Here is a 24,173-nt window from a genome sequence, read left to right on the forward strand (position 1 = left end):
CATTAAGAAACTCCCAGGATGGAGTACAAAAGCCCTTATAAAATGTTCTTCTTCATAATCAAATTGTCCCCAAATTTTTTGCTACCATTAATTTAGCAAAACAAATATTTAAGTTTCTATTAAATTTGAATATAACAGTTATTTACACTGAGTCAAAGCCTAAACTTTTCATCTTTTAAAAGGAAAACATATTAAGTTAAATGAATGTTGAGTAAAATATTCTCAAGTAGATTCTGAGAGAATCACTTCTACAAATAACAGTGATGCACAGGAGTATGTGATGCACTATCCTGAGAGGCAACATACAATATATTTTTTAAAAAGAAAAGAAATAGTAGTTGCCAGGGGGTAGGGAGTGGGCAAAACAGAGAGAGGTTGGTAAAAGGGTACAAACTTTCAGTTTCAAGATTAATAAGGTCTGAGGATCTAATGTACAACATGATGACTATAGCTGATAACACTGTATTGTATAAATGAAATTTGCTAAGGGAGCAAACTTAAACATTCTCACACACACACACATACAAAAGGTAAATATGTGAGGTGATGTGTTAATTACTTGATGGGGGGAATCCTTTCACAATGTATACAAATATCAAACCATCATGATGTACACTTTAAATATCTTACAATTTTATTTGTCAATTACACCTCAATAAAGCTGAAAAAAGAATTATGTCAAATTGGTAAAAAACGGGAGGAGGTAAGAAAGAGGGCGTGAAGGAAGAGAGAGAAGGCAAATGCGGCAAAATGTTACCTGAATAATAATCTATCAGAAGTTCTCTACTCTTGCAACTTTTTGGCAGGTTTGAAATTTTTTTCAAAATAAGTTTTAAAAATTGAATTATGATCTTCCAATGTGTCTTGAGAATACTTTCAAATTTTAAAAGAAAACCCATATTTTTACTTAGATTGTACATATTAAATCATTTTGTGGTTCACCTGTGAATAGTTCCTGAACTTGAGCGCTTAATACCAACATGAAAGTGCTTTCATATCTAAAGGCAGTTAACATAAGAAATAAGAAGAAAAGAAACATGAAAATCAAAAACTGGCTGGCCAATCCATCCCTTTACATACACTGTACTGAGAAAACCACAGTTCTTTTAATAACTCTATTAAAGACTTTTAGTGAGAAGTTCTTAATTTACATTCACATTTTAAAGGTATCTCTATTTGTTTTTTTATTAAAATACAATTAAATGGATTAAGATATTCTGATAAGTGATCAAAGTATTTCAAATTATCTTTCTACATGCATGCAAAGTTACAACCAAGTTATTAAAACATTTAAAAAAATCTAATATTTATAATCCCTGATAAAGTATATATTAGAAGGCAATTCAAAACAGATCTGCAAGAATGGCATGACACTACAATTGCTGCCTATTTTTTTTTAATGTTAGAAAGCATACAACAACCTAACACAAATTTGAATTACTGTTCCGATTTTAAGAAACTGAAATGATAATGTGCTCCCCAGAAAAGTAAACCAAAAGACGGATCCATATGCAGATTTTAACCAGCAAAGAATTGAGAACCTTTATGATATTCAAAACTCACTACATTTTCTACACAAAAAACTGAGAAAATAAGAAACAGCCAATGATTTATGAATTTTTAATAAATTTTCTTATGCTACTTTTGGAGATGAGTCCTATGGAATATATCACTAATTTCTAGAAACTAGAAAAAATACAAATAAGCACTCTGTGTGTAATAATAGTCTACATATTATAGTTTTAAACAAATAGTAAATATCCTGCCTTAGCGAAGATTTGTCATATGAAAATTGGTCAATGTACTGTATTTCCCCGAAAATAAGACCTAACCAGAAAATAAGCCTACCACGATTTTTCAGGATGCTCGTAATATAAGCCCTGCCCCCAAAATAAGCCCCAGTTAAGATCGTCAGCCAGACACATTTAGTATGCCCACTGCAACACACGACGGATGTACTGAATTATAAAATATTAATATACAAATATAAATATTATTGACATCAATACTTAAAATAAATTATAAATTATAATTAGGTATTTGTAAATACCCAAGAGGGCACCTTTGGACAAGAGGTAAACAGATGAACTCGAGACTTATTGCCGAATGACCAACTGGAGTACAGACACAACGCACGAATAACACGCTCATTTGATAATGAATGGACATGGTTGTGTCTAATATGAATCTTCATAATTTAATACGTCATGTGTTGTAAGGAACATACTTAATGCACTCATGTGAAATAAAGAAATGTTTTCTGAATTTTGTGCCTGCAATTTTTCGTCACTTTTGTGTGGACCATCAGTCTTAACTGTCATCATTTTTGTTGCCACTCCTGTCTCGTAAGTCTTCAATTAACACTTGATTTAATAGATTTAAAGGGAATAATATTTTGAACCCCAGACAAGATGAGTGCAAAAAGAAAGAGCTATTCCATCAAGTACAAGAAAGGAATCGTGGAGGACTCCTGAGGCAAGAATCTTACGGCTTTCTACAAAGAGAAGTTGGATCTCCCAATGGTCCGAAAATGGCGAGCAGAGTATGACAACCTCAGTCAACAGGTGAACGAGGGAAATGCTAAGAAGCCCAAGTGTGGATCAGATCAGCAACCATTATTTCCTGAGCTGGAAGACATCATCTGTGAATGGATTGCTGACAGGAGAGCAAAGGCTTTGGTGGTGTGCAGGGCTGATATTCAAACATTTGCCCTCGCAATGGCACCACAGTTAGAAATATCCCCAGAAGAATTCAAAGCATCACAACACTGGCTGGATGGCTTCCTTCAGTGGTATGAACTGTCTCTAAGATTGACAGCACTGTTCAAGCTGGAAGATACTGAAGTTATTAAATGTGCACTTGCATTCAAGTCCTTTGTTGATGGCATCGACTTTTCTAAATATCAATTCTCCAACATGATTGCTATGGATGAAATTGCAGTGTTTATGGGCCAAGGATCTCAAACGACAATTGATCAGAGGGGTGCCTTGTCAATCTGCATTCCCTCCACTGGTTATGAAAGTGTACGTGTTACCTGTATTTTGGCAATTCATCTGGCTGGAAAGAAAGCTCCACCTCTGATCATCACTAAGGGCAAGAAAGATAAGGTTGAACATGTTTCAGGCATTTATGTCCTTGAAACCGAAAAGGCCTGGTGCACACAAGCAGTTATAAGGAAGTGAGTCGATTTAATGCTGCCATTTGTTTTTCGAGGTGGCCAAAGAGGTCTGCTAGTCTGGGATTCAGCCAGCACTCACCGTGCTAACGACATGAAGAACTTCCTTGCAGAGAGAACAATAGATCAAATAATGATTCCCGCAGGAATGACTGCCTATCTCCAGACTCTTGATATTGCAATAAACAGGCCATTCAAGGACCATTTACGCATGGAAATCAACGACTACACTGAAAATAGAATGGAGAGAAATCGGCATGGAAACTTTGTGAAGCCTAGCCTGCAAGAGGCTGTAACTTGGGTGAAGAATTCATGGGATAAAATCACTGACAGCTGTGCTGCCAATGCATTACGAGCAGGTTATGGACAAGAAGTGCTCATTTAAGGAGAGCTCTATTGCTGGACATGAGAGATTAGGGCCAATGGTTCTATAGGAAATGGAGTCACAAGAAATTCAAGCCGGAATTTGGGGTTTGGAGAGTTATGATGATATTCCAGAAGATGACACGACTGCATTTGAATAAATGTAGATTTTTGTACATGAACAAATGCATATATGTAGATTGTTGTACATGAAAAAATAAGACATCCCCTGAAAATAAGTCCTAATGCACCATTTGGAGCAAAAATTAATATAAAACCCAGTCTAATTTTTGGCAAAATATGGTAGTACTGTCAAATTTGAATTAAGCATAGAAGACTTCACACTGAAAATTTATCAGTTAAAAAAATATATATTAAAAACTCTGATAATATATTTTTCTGTATTTTTAAGGTCTATTTAGTTCAAGGGAGTGTATAAATTTGAGTGTATTCTCTGAAATATAGTCTTTGTGATTCATATCTTATTTAACTTCTTAAACAACTCCTTTTTAATGACGATTGCTTATAGGAAAGTTTAATATTTGTTACAGACTAATAGCATATGTTGGAACAACTCAATTATACAGGAAGAAAAACACTATATCTAATTTTATAAGTTATGGTTTAATTTTTTTTAAATTCTGTTAACTAGTTTTGATATGCTGGAAACTCAATTAGTGATGAGATATCATATATACCTATAACTAAACCATAACTAAAGTTCAGCAACTGCTTTATATTATAAATTTAAAATTTCACTATATATGTCATCATTGAAAAACACAATTGTGAATAACAATAAGAAGGGTAAAATGTTTTTAATTCAAGTCAAAAGCAATTACTGATGGATGGGTAACTCAATGACTAGTAAAGAAGTATAACCACATTTTTCTATCGATAGGATAGTCTAAGAGCTAAAGTCATAGAATATCAGTTCGAAACTTTAAAACAGACCCCATACCAAATTAGAAAAACTCCAAAGGTAATATAATACCTTGACAGAGTCCATAAATACAGTTTTGATGTAAGGTAAGCCTCAACACCTAAAACTTAACAGTAGCATGCTGACCATACAATATTGAACTGTGGTCATATAAAGAAAAGTTTACTCTTTCCAGATTCATATTCAAGACTGACTTTGTTTTGGAGACCAGACTCCCTTTTGGGGGTTCTCTTCTAGGCCCAGTATAATTTTAAATGGGAGCCACCAAGTCAGCCCAGTTCGCTAGTTGTTTCTACTTATTATGGAGCTGAGGAAGGAGGTGCTGTTTTCCTCATTAAGGAAACCCGAGGCAGCACCCAAGTACAATATGAAATTAAATACAAACAAATAAAAAGTAGTGTAAAAAAGACTTGAAGACAAGAAACCTACTATTCAAATGCTTCAACACTCATTGCTGTTCCCAGCTTAACTGAGTCAGTAAAGAGGAACAACAGCTAATCATTTGAGTAACTATTCTGTGGAAATTAAAATAATATCACAACAAAATCCTTTCAACTACCAAATATTTGAATAGTGAAATATCTGCAGAATTAAATGAAATTAAGCTAAATAATACAACAGAATCAAAATTAATTAGACTAAATACAAATGAAAAGATTAAGAAACAGTAGTAGGTTACAAGTTGAACAGATCACTATGAAATGCTACTTAAAAAACAAGACAATAGCAAGTATTACCAAATCTATAGGCAGAAACATTAAGTCTCATAGGAGGAGCAAAGACAAGAAATTACAGTGAAAAATAAACAAGTGAAGCAAATGATTTACCTGAGTTTAAAGACACAGAACAGAAAAAAACCCAGTCTCATCCGGTAGCTCCCAATGCAGTGCTCTTCCCATTATGCCCTGACAGTTACCCGAAATGATACCTAAATATTATAGAGTAGTACTATTTTATAATCCGCTCTTTTAAGAAAGAAGGAAATGGATTACAACAATATAACACCTCTACTAAGATGTAGAAAACACTTCAACTTATTAGAACTGTCTTGGGGCCGGCCCGGTGGCTCAGGCAGTTAGAGCTCCGTGCTCCTAACTCCGAAGGCTGCCAGTTCCATTCCCACATGGGCCAGTGGGTTCTCAACCACAAGGTTGCCAGTTTGATTCCTCGACTCCCACAAGGGATGGTGGGCTGCGCCCCCTGCAACTAACAACAGCAACTGGACCTGGAGCTGAGCTGCGCCCTCCACAACTAAGACAGAAAGGACGACAACTTGAAGCTGAACGGCACCCTCCACAACTTAGATTGAAAGGACAACAACTTGACTTGGAAAAAGTCCTGGAAGTACACACTGTTCCCCAATAAAGTCCTATTCCCCTTCCCTAATAAAATCTAAAAAAAAAAAAAGAAATGTCTTGAGAAAGCTAGAATGTTACAGTATATAATAACTAGTAAAATAACTACCAAATGCACTAAACTTGGAGTCAAAAGGTCCAGATTCAAGGTTCTGTGTGATACTGAGTTGGTCAAAGTCTCTGAACCCAAGTTTTCTCATTTATAAAATGGAGGTAGTACTCATATGTGTATTGAAATAGTAAGACCAAATATATAAAGTTCCTTATTAAAAAAATAAAATGTAAGTCAAATATAAAACTCAGTTTGAGTAGTCTGGGGCAAAGAGAAATGAAGAAGAAATCTGTTCAATGTTATGTCAACGCAGGTACCCTTTACAAGCTGAAAAAAAATAGGTCAAAGGAACAGATTCCCTTCTCTTTCCCACTCTGGCCCCCATTCTTCTGTCCTTGCTTAGCCCCTCCTCAGAAGCACTTAGAAGAAAGGCTTCTAAAAGCTGAAATTGGGAGTTTAACACAGAGTAAAGGAAAAGGGCATAAGATAAAGAACCCAATTATAAAAATACGAGTAATACTGTATTTCCCCAAAAATAAGACCTAACCGGAAAATAAGCCCTACCATGATTTTTCAGCATGACATCCCCTGAACATAAGCCCTAACGCATCTTTTGGAGCAAAAATTAATATAAGACCTTGTCTTATTTTCAGGGAAACATGGTATGTCCCACCACTTTCAATCCAGTACTGTTTATTGCTGCTTCAGTAAAATGAGCAGCATAGCATCACAAATGGTGGTCCAAATATCATAAACTAGACATAAAAACAAATTGTCCCCAAAATCCATAACCCCAGTCTAATCATGAGAAAAACATCAGACAGATTGCAACAAAGGGGCATCCTACAATATACCTGACCAGTACTCCTCAAAATTTTCAAAGTTATCAAAAACAAAGAAACTCTGAGAAACCCTACTAGCCAAGAGGAAACTAAAGAAACGTGACAACTAAATGTAATATGGTACCCTAGATGAGATCCTATAACAGAAAAAGGACTTTAGGTTAAACCTAAAGGAATCTGAATAAACTATGGACTGACTTTAGTTAACAATACTGGATCATTGTTACAAATGTTACCATACTAATTAATGTAAGCTGTTAATATAGGAAATTGTGGTGGGGGTAGGAGAGTATGGGAACTCTCTATACTGTCTGTACAATTTTTTCGTAAATTTAAAACTGTTCTAAAAATACAGCCTATTTAAAAAAAAAAAGTGGCTGCATCTACAGACATGAGGACATCCGAAGATTTAGGAAAATCTGACCAAACTCCTTCAGGAGCATTACATTCTTTTTTTTTTTTTTTTTTTTTCTCTTAATTTTATTGGGGAATATTGGGAGACAGTGTGTTTCTCCAGGACCCATCAGCTCCAAGTAGTTGTCCTTCAATCTAGTTGTGGAGGGAGCAGCTCAGCTCTAAGTCCAGTCACCGTTTTCAATCTTTAGTTGCAAAGGGCGCAGCCCACCATCCCATGTGGGAATTGAACCAGCAACCTTGTTGTTGAGAGCTCGCGCTCTAACCAACTGAGCCATGTGGCCACCCCTCCAGAAGCTCAGTGGCAGCTCACTGTCGTCAATCTAGTTATGGAGGGCGCAGCTCACCGGCCCATGTGGGAATCGAACCAGCAACTCTCTTGTTCAGAGTTTGCACTCTAACCAACTGAGCCATCTGGCCGCTCCAGGAGTATTATATTCTTAATGAACAATAGTCTGGGGTTAACTATTGTTTTGACTATGCAAAATGGCAGACAAGTTTTTAGTTTGAGATCATCCAATCATTTGCCCAGAAGACATTTTGTGAGCAAGCTTCTTTGGAGACAAAAATATTTATATGGTGTTTCTCAAACTTATTATGTATCAGAATCACCTGGAGGGCTTCTTCAAACAAAGACTGCTGGGCTCCACATCCAGAGTTTCTGACTTGGTAGACCTGGGTGGGGCCCATGAATATACATTTCTAACAAATTTCCTGGTGATGCTAATGCTGCTAGTCCATGGAGCACACACTGAGAACCACTATACTCATCATGGTAACATACAAACAAAAATCAAATGAATCCCCAAGTTTCTGCAGTACTTACTAATGAGTAAGAAGGGAGCATAAAATTTGTGATAAAATCATCCAACTATTCAAGGACAGGAAAAGAACTTTCAGAACATAAAAGTTATAAAATGTGAAACATCATAGGAAAGAGTGAGCTGTAAAATCCGCTGACAAGCCAAGTAACACAAAACCAATACAGATTATCATAAGGGACAAAAATTAAAAATTACTGTACTATGATAATATGCAGCCCATGAGATAAACTTGTACTTTAATGACATCATGAAATTGAGAACACTTTAAAATGTTGAAGAAAAAAAAAGAAGCTTTGAAAACTATAAAAAGGATATTCATTGCTGACTTTAAAAAAAAAAAAAGCAAGAAATATGAAAGTAAAAATAAGGTACAAATGAAAATAAGAATAACAGATCAAAAAATAAACATAAAAATGGGCACAGAAAAGGCTGTCTTACTCTGGATAAAACAGAAGTTGATTCTTTTAAGAAGACAAAAATGGCGCATTAATAAAAAAGAGCTCTATATAGGGGGTGCCAAAAAAATGTATATACATTTTAAGAAAGGAAAAAACTGTATTAAAATTACAGTGATGGTTACCACTTTGAGCATCTCTTGTAATTGCAAGAGTCAAACGTGACTTGTATTCATCTTTTGTTATCGGTATATATTGAGTATTACAGTTTTAATAGTTTTTTTTTTTCCTTTCTTAAAATGGAAATACTTTTCTTGGCACCCTCTGTACATAGCTCAAAAGATGACAGACTACCCATCAAACTATATATAGCAAAACTTATATTCAAAGAGTCTGGGATTTTTTTCTACTCATTTTTCAATTCACAAATTTATATTTCTCTAAACTAAGCTACTGAACTTATACTGTAAATCATAGGCCCTCACCCCCACTGTAATGAGAAGGGGATTATCTTATCCCAGATTTATCAAATGACAGTAGCTTTCATGGCTAAAGCAGAGAGCCTAGCAGAATATGGGCCCAGGCAGTGCAGCCAATGGAGTTGTGGGTACTGGGGCCTCCTGCCTGCATCTCTTTTCAAGCAATACTTCACTTCTGTTAAAATAAAGGCTAGAAAAAAATAATAAATGCACGCTTTCTTTTCTTTCTACCTGCTGCTCCTGACCAGGGTCTCTCTGCTTTCTGTCTCACTGTAGAACAGAACCTAAGAACATACTTTTTTCCCTTTTGACTCTATAACTTTCTTTAAAATTTTTAAATTAATAACTAACTTTTGTGAGAAAAATTAGTATTTTGTTTTGATTTTAGAAATGAGTACCATTTTTTCCCTTAAAATCATCTATTTCACAAATATATGGTGGTAGAAGAACTAACTCTGGGTGGTGAACATGTAACGCAATATATAGATGATGCATTACAGAATTGTACACTTGAACCCTATGTAGTTTTGTTGACCATTGTCACCCCAATAAATTTTAATTAAAAAAATTATTTATTTCAGCTTCTGACTGTACCAAATGTCAGGATAACTCCCTGTTACAATTAATTTCAAAATAACAAGCTGCTTCATCTATTTTTCCATATATATCACGCTAATGAATCTTGCCTAACTCAAGTTGTGTAAATTAAGATATTGTACAAGCATCACTTTCTCCTATACTTTGTAAAATTCAATCTTCCCTGAAAAATTGCCTTTTGTTTCAAGTATTAAGTCAAGACAGTTAGATAAACTACCTGAAGGGGCTCCAACCCAAGCCAGACCAAGAACGCCATCATCAAAATCTCGGTCTGTGAAGACATAGGCTAAACAGTAGTCATCATGATTCTGCTCAGAATTCAATTCCAGAAACTTCTCCACACCAATATTTGGAAAACGGAAGGGATTTGTAGGGTCCTTCTCATCAGCAGTTGTATTGATCTAAAATCCAAAACAATGATTTAAATAATTAATGTTAGCGGAGTCTTAATGTAAGTCTCTGCTCATCTGGTTCTGAATCTGTCTGGACAATATGCTTGGGGGCCAAAGGGAATCAGGCCTCAACTAAGACTTCTACAGTTGTTCCCAATGCCCCTCTCCATCCCTGGGCTGATTATAAGAAGCCAAAACAGAAAGACAATTTTTAACAAGGAGGGTAGGAGAATTAAAATTGAATATATTAAATTTCTAAGTAAGTATTCACCTGATTCCCTGGGGTGGAAAAACAAGTTCTGCTTTCAAAATTTCTAATGAAGTAGTTTCCCAAAGTTAATCACCTGAGCAAGTCTCTTTTAGTGCTTATCTTCTATATATGGTGACAAGTATAAGAAAATAAAACTCTGTATTTTAGCTAGTTACTAGAGCAAAACAAATATCGAACTCAAGAGTGTCAATTCAGCAGACGAATCATTTTCTTGGCTCTCCTTGCCAAGAAAGTCACATGAGTCAAACTTCAATTTTTTCCCTGGATGTGGGCAAGAATTTTATTTTTCTTACTGCCAATTTATTTGTCTTATTATTTCAAGCTGAGTTCCTCCAGAATGTTTCTTTCCTGGTGCAGGTTCCTCCTTCACAATCTGAAGAATAATCTGGTTCTGATACCAAACTTCTACTAAACAAAAGCTTTCATTTATCAGCCTCTGCTTCCTTTCAGAGACCTGCCCTTTGAAGTCCTAGAACAATTTGGCTTTCCTCAGGTAAGTCAGAGAATCGCACACAATACTGTTGATAGAGAATAAAAAGGGGTATGTATGAAAGTAAACATTTTTTGTAAACAGTCTATTGAAAATGTCAGTAGTAATGGGAGGATATTACTGGCTCAGGATCAACATTTCTCAAGCTATGTCTGCCAGTTCTCTGGAGTCTCAGTTGATGTTAATATAAAGAAGGTCTCACGGTGAAATTAGTTTAGAAAAATATGGTTTTCTTTCCTAAAGGACTTCTCAAAACTTGAGGTATGTTAGTATGCAATGTGAATTTTCAAGAAGAGGGTACAGTATTACTAAGCGTATTTCCAAACTTCTAACTTTATTTAACCACTGTATCTATCCTTCCCTCTCCTGGAGCATGAAATGGGACACACACTGAAATACACAGCATAAGGCAAATCTTAGAAACTGGGGAATAATATCAGGGGGAAAAAATGTCAAGTACTGTATCTGTAGTTTTTGAGGTTAGGGCTTTCCATTAATAACTAGTATGTTAATCAGACAGACAGAAAACAGTACTGCCATACCTACTTTGCAGCCTAGATTAAAGTCTTATCAATTTCATTCTTAAATCATAAACCCAGGTATCCCCTCTGTGTGTGCGCATGTGTGTATATGTATAAAAGTCAAGAGTAAAGATAAATTGCATCAGTGAGTACAATTTAAATTATTTAATGCATAAAAATGAAGTAAAAAGTATGCATTTTTCTTTTTGTAAACATGGTCCTTATTGTTTCTTTTTTAATGTTCTTAACTATTAAAATTCCTTACCCTTATGCGTTTCACCATGAAACTGATGTTACGGATTCCGGAGAAGTCTGTGGTCTGATAAATTGTATCAATTGCTTTAACATGACTGGATATCTATTGATTTAAAAAAAGAAAAGCATTTTAGACACAATGTTGAAAAGTGAAAAAGACTGAATTTCCATTTCCTAAATCAAGAATTATTCATGTTCCCAATCAAATTTTAACGTATCTACATCATATACTAGATAAAAGAATGAAATAGATAAGTGAGCTGAAGCTGAGAGGGATTCTGCGCTTTTCCATACTCTTCTCTGGTCCAAACCAAATATGCACTTTTGTTTCAGCCACATTGTTGCCTCAACCCATCCTACATTGTAACACCTGCCTCCCTGTTTACATGCTGTTTCCTTATGCCTTAAGGGTATTTATCCTTCAGGCTCAGCTCAGCTCAAACATCTGTGAGAACTTCCTGATAAGTATCAGGACACTCAGTCATTCATTGACTTTGGTCTTTCTATTGCTGTACTAGTACACATTATGTAAGTTTTGTTGACCACTTACCTACCGTGTTTCTCGGAAAATAAGACCTAACCAGAAAATAAGCCCTAGCATGATTTTTCAGGATGACATCCCCTGAACATAAGCCCTAATGAGTCTTTTGGAGCAAACCTTAATATAAAACCCGGTCTTATTTTTTGGGAAACACGGTAAATGCTAGGCACTGTTTTAGGTGCTGGGGATAAAATGGTGAACAAAATAGAGAAGGTCCTCATAAATTTACAGACATTTATTTGTGGGGCTGGATAATTAAAATATAAATAAGGTATGTTCAGATTTTGCTAACCACTAGGAAGAGATTAACATGATGATGGAACACAAAATAATACTGTTTAGCCTGTTGATGCCCAACTAAATACTTTGGCTTCTAAATCACTCTGTATACAGCGTTCCCATCTTCATTTACAAAAAGCTCTTGCTAACATTTATGTGAACACACACACACACACACACACACACACACACACACAATTTTCAAAGAAATTATATAAACATTAAGATAGTCAAGTAGAAGCATTAACAATAATAATTTCAAAAGTAGTCCAGGTTGCCAAATATTGATAAAGTCGTAACAATCCTGATAGGGTCCATTATAAATAAATTCATGCTACCTAACCTCAATTTGGCCTAGCAATCCTCTACTCCATTCTCAACAGTGGTGGTTCAAACATTTCTCCAGAGTTCATCTTGACTTCCCTCTCTCTTTACCTTGAACTTTTTCTGTTTTTATCCATTTATATCTTTTCCAAATGGTACTCTTCCTTAAAGGGTAACTTTTCTTTATTCCTTACTGGATCTTCAAGAACATTTTTTCACATCAATTCTTCTTTCTCTTATATCCTACCACTGTTTCTCTACAGGATGCTTTTCATCTTACTAGTAATGTCTCATGTAATCTCTACCCCATTTTCGCCCCCAAATATTTCATATTATTTTTAAGCCACATTTTTTTCTGTTTTTCACATTTCTTGAAACTCTCACTGTTTCTGCCAACCCATTCCTTACTGTTCACAACGTTTTCACCCTCAACTCTATTGAGAGTTTGCTTAAAGCTCATTAATATTCTTATTAACTATTAGGTTGGTGCAAAAGTAATTGCAGTTTCGCATTTATTTTTAAAGTTTTAAACTGCAATTACTTTTGCACCAACCTAACAGAAACTAACTAACCACCTTTTGTAGTCATTCCTTTTCCCAGCATTACTAAGGTATAACTGACAAAATTGTAAGATATCAGAATGATTTTATATATGTATAATTGTGAAGGATTCCTGCCATCTAGTTAATTAACATGTCATTCTCTTTGATATCTCCACAACATGACACTATTAGCTATGCACTTTGTTTTGAAACTCTATTTCTTCCTTGGCTAATTATTCAATCCTATCTCTTTAACTATTATATTTTAGCCCATAGCTTCTCTTGCTCATCCTGTTTACTATACACAGATACTATGTCCCAGTTTCTTCCCTTTTGATTTCATTCTCTCCCCTTATGTTAACTATCTCTTTTGTGCCCTTAAATTCCATGCAGAAAGCTCAAGGCTAAACTGTCCCAAGTTCTAGTTCTACATTTTCGATATTCTAAGGGAATAACCACCTGGCCTTTAAACATGTCTAAAATTAAGCTTATCACCACCACCAACTGAGTTCACCATTTATACTAGTGTCACATCAGTCCTCTCAGTCTCAAATCCTTGGAGTCAAAATGCATTCATCAGACGCTCACTGGATAGCTTCAACATGAAGGACATTTTGAAGGGTATCGCCAAAGACTTTATACTTTAATAAAGGTTGAGAAGACATAAATGCAAATAATAATGTAATTTAGAAAGTGCTTAGTACAATGGGAATACAGAATAGAAATTAAATCCTTCTTGTTGAAAGGATTCCTCTATCCTTCCCTGTTTTAAGACCACAAATGAAAATTCAACCCTCTTTCCAAAGCTAAACTCTATCATCATCATCATCATCTCCTTCATAAAATCACTTTCTTACACTTGTTTTTTGAATGACACTAAAATATCCTAACTGATCTTTCTTTCAGTTATCTGTGTGCTTATCTTACATATTTTATTATCTCACAATTGAAAATACACATTCTTTATTTTTCCAAAATGAGATACATGCTAACTTAAATTTTTAGAGGAAAATATAGGTAAAATGATACAATATGAGAACTCCTAAAATAGTAAGAAAATTATAAATACCTGGGCAATCACAGCTTCTCGTGTTCCATAATATTTAAAAAACAGATGATCAGTCTGAATATAAAGCTGACAAGTATTTTTTTCAGCTGAAGTTGTACGTTTTTTCCTCAAGAGTTCTGGACCATGAACAGCACGTTTTTCTTGAGGTGTCTATATGGCAAAAAGAGAGTCAAGTCTAATAATTAGCAATTTTATATAGTTAAGAATATGCATTATAAACAATTTCATATTCTACTTTACTATGTAACACCATAGGCATTTCTCCATGCCATTAAAAATTCTTCATAAACATCATTTTCAGCCTTATAACATTCTACTGTATAGATGATTTATTACTTATTCAAGTAATTCTTTCACTTTAAAACATTTTGAAAACATGTCTTTCAATATGTAAGCATTTGGATATAAAGTAAGTCATGGTAGTTTGTAATACTTCTACCTCACCTCTATAAATCCAATCTATTACCTACCCCTGCCAAATTTGTCTCCTAAATACCTAAGGAATCTGCCTATTATCTCCGGCTCCACCACGTTAGCTGAAGCTACCATCACTTATTACCTAGAGTACTGCAGTAAGAGCAATGTTGTCTATCCATATTCACTACTGGCCTTCAGTCTATTCTGCATATTGCAGTCTTTTAAAAATGCAAACTTGAAAATATTGCCCACCTGCATAATATATTTCAATGACTTCCTACTGCTCTAAGGGTAAAGCCCTAAATCCTTTATATGTGCCACCAAATCAGCATTACAGACTCTGCTTAGCCATCCAGTTTCTTCCCATTCCATATTACTTCAAAGAGACCCTACCACATTATCCAACCCTCGCTCTCTGTGCTACAGCTCAATAGGCCTTCTTTCCAATCCTCCAACACACAGTTTTCTCCTCCCAGTCTGCACATGCTGGTGCTACGTCTCCTGATCTAGTTAACTTCTTCCTTCAGACTCAGTGAAGATTAATTTAGTCATTATATCACCTCATAGATCCATGAACCCATGTCCCTAAAATAGAGCAACCTTACAGTTTATTGTGTGGGTATTTGTTTAATTTCTGTCCCCGGCCCACCACCTATTACATCAACCACTAGAATGTGAGTTCTAGAAAGAAGATACTATCTCTGTTTGCTTCTCACTATACTACTATCACCTAACACAGACTTGGCAGGCAAACTGGATACTCATAGGTATTTGCTTAAAGAATTACCACTGCTATTGAATCCAAGGACTTAAACATTTGTTGACATGTAAACGCACCATTTTAAGTGAATTTTGATGACACAATTAACAGAACATTCCAATTAAATTTTAAGCCACAATTTCAAATTTACACTTTCCTTGACAACTCCATGTCTAACTGCTCTCTTAGTTATTGCCTTCATTTTACTGTTACCTATTTTCACGGAGTACATCATTCTAGGTTTGCAGTTACTCTGTTTCAAAACATTCCACTGTCTTCTGGTTTCAACTGCTTCCAATGAGAAATGAGCTGTCATTTTTACTGCTGCTTCATTGAGGGTAACTGGACGTTTTTTACTGGTTGCTTTTAGTAGTGTATCTTTTGGATTTTTTACTTTGTAATAATGTGCCAGGGTATTGTTTTCATTATAAAGTATTTATCCTGCTCTAATTACAGGGCTTACTGAATTTGTTGTTTGATAGCCTTTGACACATTTGGAAAATTTCCAGCCATTATTGTCCCTATTTCACGTTGTTTTTCCTTTCTGAGAGATCAATTATACATATGTTAGATCTTTTTAATGTATTGCCTATGTCTCTTATATTCTTTTCTGTATTGTCTATCCTTTTGTTTCTTACTGGTTCACGCTATTTTCTTATGACATGCTATTCAGATCTAAATCCATCAAATCCTATTCTTAATTTCTGTTACATTTTTCAATTCTAGAATTTCCATTGGGTTCTTTTGTTCATTTTCAATTTTCTACTAACATTTTAATTAAATTTAAATTAAATTACCTCGTAAAGAAATTTTTAATTTCTTTAACGAGAAAAAGTCCTTTATATTTACCTACATACAGAGGGTGCCCAAAAAATGTATACACATTTTTAAAAAGCAAAAAACTGTATTAAAATTGTAATAATATATACCGATAACAAAAGATGAATACAAGTCACATTTGACTTCTGCAATTACAAGAGGTGCTCAAAGTGGTTGTCATCAGCGCCCAGACATCTCTGATTACAGTGAACACTGTTCGGTAGACTTCTGTGGCGAGCGTCTAAACTGTTCCAACACCACAGCAGAAGAAGCAGGACTTGCTGCTGTGCGAGGCCTCCTGGATCTTCCCTTGTGCACATCACACATGCACCATGCGTCTTATACTTACTACGAATGCGTGCAATTGTTAGATGTGTTGGAGGTCTGTTGCACACTCACGCCTCCATTTTCATTGTATTTCTACAACATTCTCAAATTTCAAAGACCACTTCAAAATGGTCTTGAACTCCTCAAATGACAACTGTGCTTCTGCCATTTTCTTTGTCCTGCCAGTCACATGGTGACGCTAGCTAGCATTCATTTGATTAACGCCATCTTTTGAGTAAACATCATACTACACATCGCTACCGTAATTCAATTCAACTTCGAAAAGTTATACATAGATAACATCTCTTAAAATGCGTATACATTTTTTTTGGCACCCCCAGTATTCACTATTTTATGTTTTCCACCTTCTATCCTTTTTCTACCTGAAGAACTGCTTTAATAATTCTTGCAGTGTATACCTCCTACAGACAAATTCTCTCAGCTTTTGTTTGTGTAAAAAAGATCTTTAATTTGCCCACATTTAGAAAACTATTTTCACAGAATATAAAATCTTAGTTTGACAGTTTTCCCCCCAACTCTTTGAAGATGAAGTACATTTTCAGTTTGTTCGGTGTAATGAGAAATCAGCAATTATTCTTATTTTTCTCCTATTGTATCTAAATTTATCTTTTCTTTATCTTTTGCTGCTTTTATTTATGATTTTCTCATTTTCAGTGGTTTCCAATAATTTGACTCTAATATGACCTGGGATGGTTTTCTTTGTGTTTATCCTACCTGGGTTTCTTGGACCATAAACTTAAATTTTTCTTCATATCTAAAACTTTTGGAGACATTGATTTTTCCAAAATTTTTTTTCTGTATCCCCTCCCCCAGACTCCAATTACTTTCTCTCTATGCTTTAATCTGGATAATTTCTATTGCTTTATTGTCCTTTATTCTCATTTACCTATGCTGTCTTCTGCAGTAACTTATTTGCTCTTAAGCCTATTCATTAAAGTTTTCAATTCAGAAAAATGTACTTTTCAGTTTTGTAAGCCACATTTAGTTCTTTATTTTAATTTCTATTCTCTCCTCTTTGTTTTCATGTTTTCTGTGATTTCTTTAAACATACTAATAATAGTTGTTTTAAAGACCTTGTGTGCTAAGTCTATAATATATGGTTCTGTTTCTATCTAGGTGATTTTTCTCCTGATTATGGACAATTTTCAACTTCTTGTCATCTTGTAATGTTTTTTTGAATGCTGGACATTGTGAATGATGTATTATTGAGCAACTGCATTCTGTGTGCTCTTTTAGCAAGTATTATTGAGCTTTGTTCTGATGAGCAGTTAATGTACCTGAAAGTCACCTTGATCTTTTTCAAGTTTGGTGTTTTAGCTTAGTTAGGGCTGGTTTCCAGTAGCTTTTAACCCTAGGGTGAAGTTAGCCTACTCCTAGCATGGCTTGGGATCTTTACCAAGTATAATTTGTGATAGTTGTTCAGTTCACAGATTCCGCAGTTTTTCTTTCTCTGATAGTTTTCTCATAGAATCACATCCTGTGCATTCACAGCTTAGCATTCAGCTAAGAATCAAGGCAACTCTTGTGCAGATATCTGTAGCTTTTTCTCAGTGTAGCTATCTCCTCTCAGGTATTCTGCCCGTAAGTTCAGATACCTCAGCTGTCCTGAACTTTGACCTATCTCTTCAACTCATTAAGACTGCTGTATACTTTTTGTCGTCTTGAGATCCCCTTCCTTGTGTCATACCTGACATTTCATCTCCAGTGAAAAAGTCTGGGAAATCACAGAGATACTTATTTCTCCTCTCTCAAAAATCTCAATCCTGCACTGCCTGTTATCCAATGTTTGAAAACAACCGTTTCATATATTTTGTTCAGTTTTCTCATCGTTTTTTGCAAGAAAGCTAGTTTGATACCAGTTATTCCATCTGAGCTGGAAAGGAAAATCTTCACTTAATTTTTCTACTAAGAGTTTCAAAGTTTTCATTTTAGACATTTACTACTTTAATCCATCTGGAGTCCCGTTTTGTTTTAAATATGGTATGAGACAGAGATCCAACTTCATCTTTTGCCAAATGGATAAACATTTTTTTCTGGCTCCATTTATTCAATGGTCTCTGTTTCCTCCTCAATGATTTGAAATTCCAACTTTACCACATAACAATGTTTCATATATATGTATGGGTCTATTCCTGAGCACTCAACTGTATTCCTCTGGTTAATTCATTAATCCTTACACTGATATCACTCTCAATTACTATAATAAGTTTTAATATCTTTTAGGGTAAATGCCCTTTTCCTGCTCGTCATCTTTAGATGGGCCCTATTTCTTCTTAGCTTTTACTTTTCCATATAACATTTTAGACTCATCAAGTGCTGTGAATAACCCTGTTGTATTGGAATTATATTGACTCTATGAATAAATATGGGAAAAATGATATTTTTATAATAGATATTACTTTCCATTAACATGGTATGTCTCTTCAATTGTTTAAAATTCATCTTTTTAAACATATTCGTTAGATTTTTAAAATTTTTCTTAAATAGGTCTTATAATTCTCTGTTGTATTTATTCTTCAATACCATGATATCCTTGATACTATTATTAATGAAGTCCTCTCTTCTGTCATATTTCTGGTAGTCTACTGCTGGATATAAAGAAATGTGGCCTACTTTTGTACATTAATATTATATCTAGCCACTGTTAAGCTCTACTATGTCTAGCAATGTGTAGTTTTGTCTTCTCTGTCCACATTGCTGGTACCTTAGTACAAGCCACTATCACTTTTCAACTGAGTAACTGCAACAACTTCTAATTAGTCTCCCAGTCTCTAATCTTGCACCCCACCCTGGAATTAAAAATTCTTTACTGCTCTTACTATTTCTCTGGCCTTTGTATATAGGCAGACCTCAGCGACACTACTGGTTCAGTTCCAGACCACCACATTAAAGCAAGTATGGCAATAAAGCCCATCATAATCTTTTTGCTGGTGGAGGGTCTTGCATTCAATTTGTAAAAAAAACAACATCTGGGCTGGCCTGGTGGCTTAGGTGGTTGGAGCACTGTGTTCCTAACACCGAGGTTACTGGTTCGATTCCCACATGGGCCAGTGAGCTGCGCCCTCTACAGCTAAGAATGTGAACAGCAGTCTGTGGGCTACAGCTGTGGGCTACTGTGAGCTGCCATGAGTGGCTGGCAGCCAGCGTGAGTGGCCAGCAACCATCGTAAGCTGCTATGTGCTGCCAGCTCTCCCTGGAGCTGGCCTGCCGTGAGCAGCCGGAGGTTGGCGTGAGCTGCCGTGGGCTGCTGAGTGCTGCCACGGGCTGCTGTGTGCCGCTGTGGGCTACCGTGTGCTGCCATGAACGGCCAGTGGCCAGCATGAGTGGCTGGTGGCCAGCGTGAGTGGCCGGCAGCCAGCATTAGTGGCCGGCAGCCCGTGAGAGCTGCTGTGAGCGGCCGATCAACTACTGGTAACCAACTGCCTCAGCCGGGGGAGTGCAAGGCTCATAATACCAACATGGGCCAAGGAGCTGTGTCCTACATAACTAGATTAAGAAACAACAGCTTGAACCAGAGTGGGGTGGGGGAGAGGGCGGAAGAAAAGGCGGGGGAAAAAACGCAACATCTGTGAAGTAATAATAAAACAAAGTATGCCTGTATAGTGTTCCTACTGTCTTTCCATCTATTCATGGCCAACCTAACTCTTACTTATTCTTTTAGTTTATTATTATTGTCCTCAAATACTTCCCAGGCTAGGTTAACAATTCCTCCTAAGTATAGAATTATCACCCTATGCTTGATCCTCTTCTATCTTTTACTATCCTCAACTATTTCTCTGTCTCCAACTAAACTATAAACTTTTTGTGGCCAAGCCTTTATCTTAATCTCCACATATGCCTAGAACCTACCACAGTCTCTGACATTTGACATAAGATTAATACATCGTTGTTCAATGAATGCGAGAATAAAATCTCACTTATATTTGAAAGATCCACCTGAAATAGAATTGTTTTGCCACGTTACAGACCAAGAAACACACAAATTTGCATTTGTGATACAAGAAACTTGAGAAATATTACTCCATCCTATGACTTCTAGAAAGGATGTCTAAACTACATGATAAATGTTTTATCATAAAAATATTTTTTTTCATTTTAAACTTGTGTTTTAAATATCTATAAACCTATCACCTATGACTAAAGAAAAAGGAAATCAAAAAAGAATACAAGAGCAATAGTCAAATGGTAAAAAATCTTACAATTAAAATAGCAACAGCAATGTGATTTTTATTAGAGTGACTAACTATATCAGTTTACTTAGAGACACATGACTTTCAGTGTTAAAAACTGGGATGTCCCAGGCAAACAAAGGACATTTGGTCAGTTTAATTTCCATACTAATATAAATACTTACATTTATAGAAAACACAAGTTTGGCCGATTTTTTAAATTTCACAATAAAACATGTAAGACTGAGTATGTTTTGGACACGTAATGTAATGTTTACTGAGTCATGCAGATTTGTATTCAAATCTGAGCACCACATCTTTATTATAGGCAAGTTACCTGGCCTCTTTGAGCATTAAAAAATATAAATATTTCCACACAGTGGTATAAATCTTTCCGAAATCCTAGAAAACATATTTTTAATGTAGGAACACATTCTCAAGTTCATTTCCATTTCTTAAATGCAAGCTAGTATTAAAATCCTTACCTGCGTTACTTCCTCTACGCCAGTCATCTGGTACTTCCTCATCCTTTCAAATACCGAATGATCTGCACACCCGCCCTGTGGACCATATTTATGGGGGTAATCTAAAACACAAAGAAGAAATGCCATTACCATCACATATTCAGGTATTATGAATTATCTTATTAATGAAAATTTAACTGTCATAATTAATAAAAGTCATACATGCTTATTGAGTACCTGTAGGAAAGAAATTATGCTAGGCATTCAATTTTCAAACCTGGCAGGTTCCTAAGTTCTCCCTCAATAAAACACCACTGGTCTCTAGATCTTTATCATATGGATGATGTGTGAATTCTAAAAAAGAACAATAATCATTGTTTATTCTGGATTTAACTTTTCCAACCTTTCCCAGTTTGGATATATAGAGCATCTTTATACTGCAATTTACTTCATTTTGTAATTTATAACTTTCCCTGTAAACACATTAAATTTCCTTTACTGCAAATGTACAATGCCACCTCAATCAGAACTACAGTTAGGCTAATATAATATTTGGATTGAATTCCTTCATGAATACCAACTGGCCTCATAAAAGTGACCTAGAAACATGTTCCATGGCACAGTAAAAGCAGACAGAGTTTAAATTTATTCAATGTATAATTCAAGCAAATGCTTTGTAAACCAATAACTATTTTATCATCATTTTTCTCCCTTTATAATTAAATAATGATTAATTTATCCTTGGTTCTATTTGCAGATAGCTGTTCATTTTAGTTTAGTCATGTAAAAATTTACTTCACTCTCTAAAAGTTCACCCACTTCTCTGTTAAGGTCCTCCTTAGTTCATGAACCTGTTTTATAATTCAATCTGGTAACCATAATTAAGAGAACTGTCAAAATAAAATACCAAGACAAGGGTGAGAGGGGAAGTACTGAAAAATCCTTAAGTAGCTTATAGATGTAATACACAGAATTATAATTAGAAACACTGTAGGTAGTTTCTTAATAAAATCTAGAATATAGAGGACACTAGTAATCTATTTCATTGGAAATATGAATTAAATATAATAATACAAATCTAAACTGGCAAGTAGAAGGTAAGGGTTATGGATGATCTACCTATACTGATACAATAGCTCTGATTTAAACTTTAAATTAGATTTTATCAGGGGTCAAGATTGCAACAATTGTAAAATTCTAATCAATAAATGTGAAAGAAATAGACTTAAAAGTTACCATTTTATAACCCCACATGTATAAGCTAATTTAGGCAAGGATCATCAATGGGCACTAAAACCAGAGTGAAAGATTTGGGTAACAGAATAGTCATCTTCTCCAAAAGTATCACCCAACAGATTACTTAATAATGATAAAGGGAAAAGGTACCTTCACACTAAAGAGCTATATAGTGATTACCACTTCATTTACCAAGTGATCAAATTAATCATCACCATAATAGGACATTCTGATGTGTATTATGTGCCTCCTGCTGTGATGCAGGTAAACATTCAGCTTCATCTGTGCAGTATTTTTGCCAAAGTATGTTAACTGAATCTAATCAGGAATAAACAATTGGACACACCGAAAATGTGGAACATTCTATGAGTCACATGAAAAAAAGGCAATGTCATTAAAAAAGAGAAAAAGTTGAGAACTATGGGTGGGAGAGCCTGGTAATTAAGACACAAAAAGCGACATCATAAACAAATGCCAAAAAAAATTTTTTTGGACAACTGGAGAAATTTTATTATAGACTGTATAGTAAATTATATTATTGAATTCATGTTAATTTTTTAGGTAAAACACTACTATAGATATTTAGGAAAACGTACATGTTCGTAGGAGATGTGTGCTCAAGTATTTAGCAATAATTTTTCATGATGTCTGCAACCTACTTTCAAATGGTTCCCAAAAAAAGTGTGTTGGGAGAGCTATAAAATGTTTCAAAAAAATGGCAAATCTGGGGGAAGTATGTATGTGTTCATTATACAATTGTTTCGACTATTTTTAAGTTTGAAACTGTCAAAATAAAATTAGGACTAAAAGACTGCAGTATCAGTGGAACAAGTTCAAATGATTTTGAAATGGAAAGCCAACACAACTAAAGTGACGAACAAGAAAAAAACTAATGTACATATTTTTTATTGTTTCAAAGGCTGACTTTAATAAAGAGAAAAAACAATACCATACAACATATATTTAATAAGAATCTACCATAAAGGCTGGAGAGTCTCACAGTGTAGTATGCCAAGATTTTCAATTCTCAGTATTAAGTAGATTCAGGGTATTATCACCACAATGCCTTCTTCTATATACTATAATTTTTACCTGAAAATGTCCCAATGAGCCTTGCCCAGATTCTTAATGGAAACTAGCTTGCCTAGACCACCAGCTAAGGAAGTTCTTCCATGTCTAGAACACAATGTACAGACAAGTGTACATACTTAAGTTCTTTATTCAGTTAACAGACCAGATCTCTTTGAATTTTCCTACTTGTTTTGATTATTACAGAAAGCCAAGTTCATAGTTTGATATTATTTATATACATCCATCATTTTGTGTTATTTTACCCAATACTGGGATAGTCCAGTCTCCAGCAACTAAAAATGTGGCCTGATTCTTTGGCTAGTTTTCCCTTAAATCATGGATAATAAAATGGTTTATCTATTTCTTACAAGATAACAATGTGAATGAATGAGGAGGAATCCTTCTGCCAACCCTGGCACTATCTAGGCAGGTAAGTAAAAAATGCTCTCAGAATACTTTTACACAAAATACTTTGCCAAAGAAAATGGGTAAGACTATTTAATATATTTTCAAAAGCTTATTTTAATTTCTGTTCCAATGTGATAAGCAACTAATTTCTGATTCAACTGGTGTGTTATATGTTCTTATTTTTCCCTTATAGATCAGTTTGTGGTGCCTTAATTTAGATTTGTTTATTAAGACAATACTTAAGTTAATCTATTTTACCATTTACACACAAAGAGTTATTTTAAACTACAGTTCTAATTTATCATAAAGTTTCTTAAAATTATCTTAATAACCTCCCAAACTGCTGCCTCTCTCACAC

General features: G+C 35.0%; 1 protein-coding gene across 2 annotated transcripts in view; it reads right to left on the bottom strand.

Moving 5' to 3' along the window:
• Nucleotides 1-24,173, bottom strand: part of ADAM10 (ADAM metallopeptidase domain 10) — a 119,900-nt gene that overhangs the window by 27,341 nt on the left and 68,386 nt on the right. For both annotated transcript variants that reach the window (XM_019732236.3, XM_019732235.3), the window contains exons 5-8: nucleotides 21,122-21,222; nucleotides 14,124-14,273; nucleotides 11,379-11,471; nucleotides 9,657-9,840 (exon numbers count right to left, since the gene is read on the bottom strand). In XM_019732236.3, the coding sequence (XP_019587795.3) occupies nucleotides 9,657-9,840; nucleotides 11,379-11,471; nucleotides 14,124-14,273; nucleotides 21,122-21,222 (528 nt within the window). The remainder of the gene's footprint in view (nucleotides 1-9,656; nucleotides 9,841-11,378; nucleotides 11,472-14,123; nucleotides 14,274-21,121; nucleotides 21,223-24,173) is intronic.

This window comes from Rhinolophus sinicus, chromosome 3, assembly GCF_057876585.1.
Source record: "Rhinolophus sinicus isolate RSI-liver-muscle chromosome 3, RSI-T2T, whole genome shotgun sequence".
Taxonomy (NCBI): Eukaryota; Metazoa; Chordata; class Mammalia; order Chiroptera; family Rhinolophidae; genus Rhinolophus; species Rhinolophus sinicus.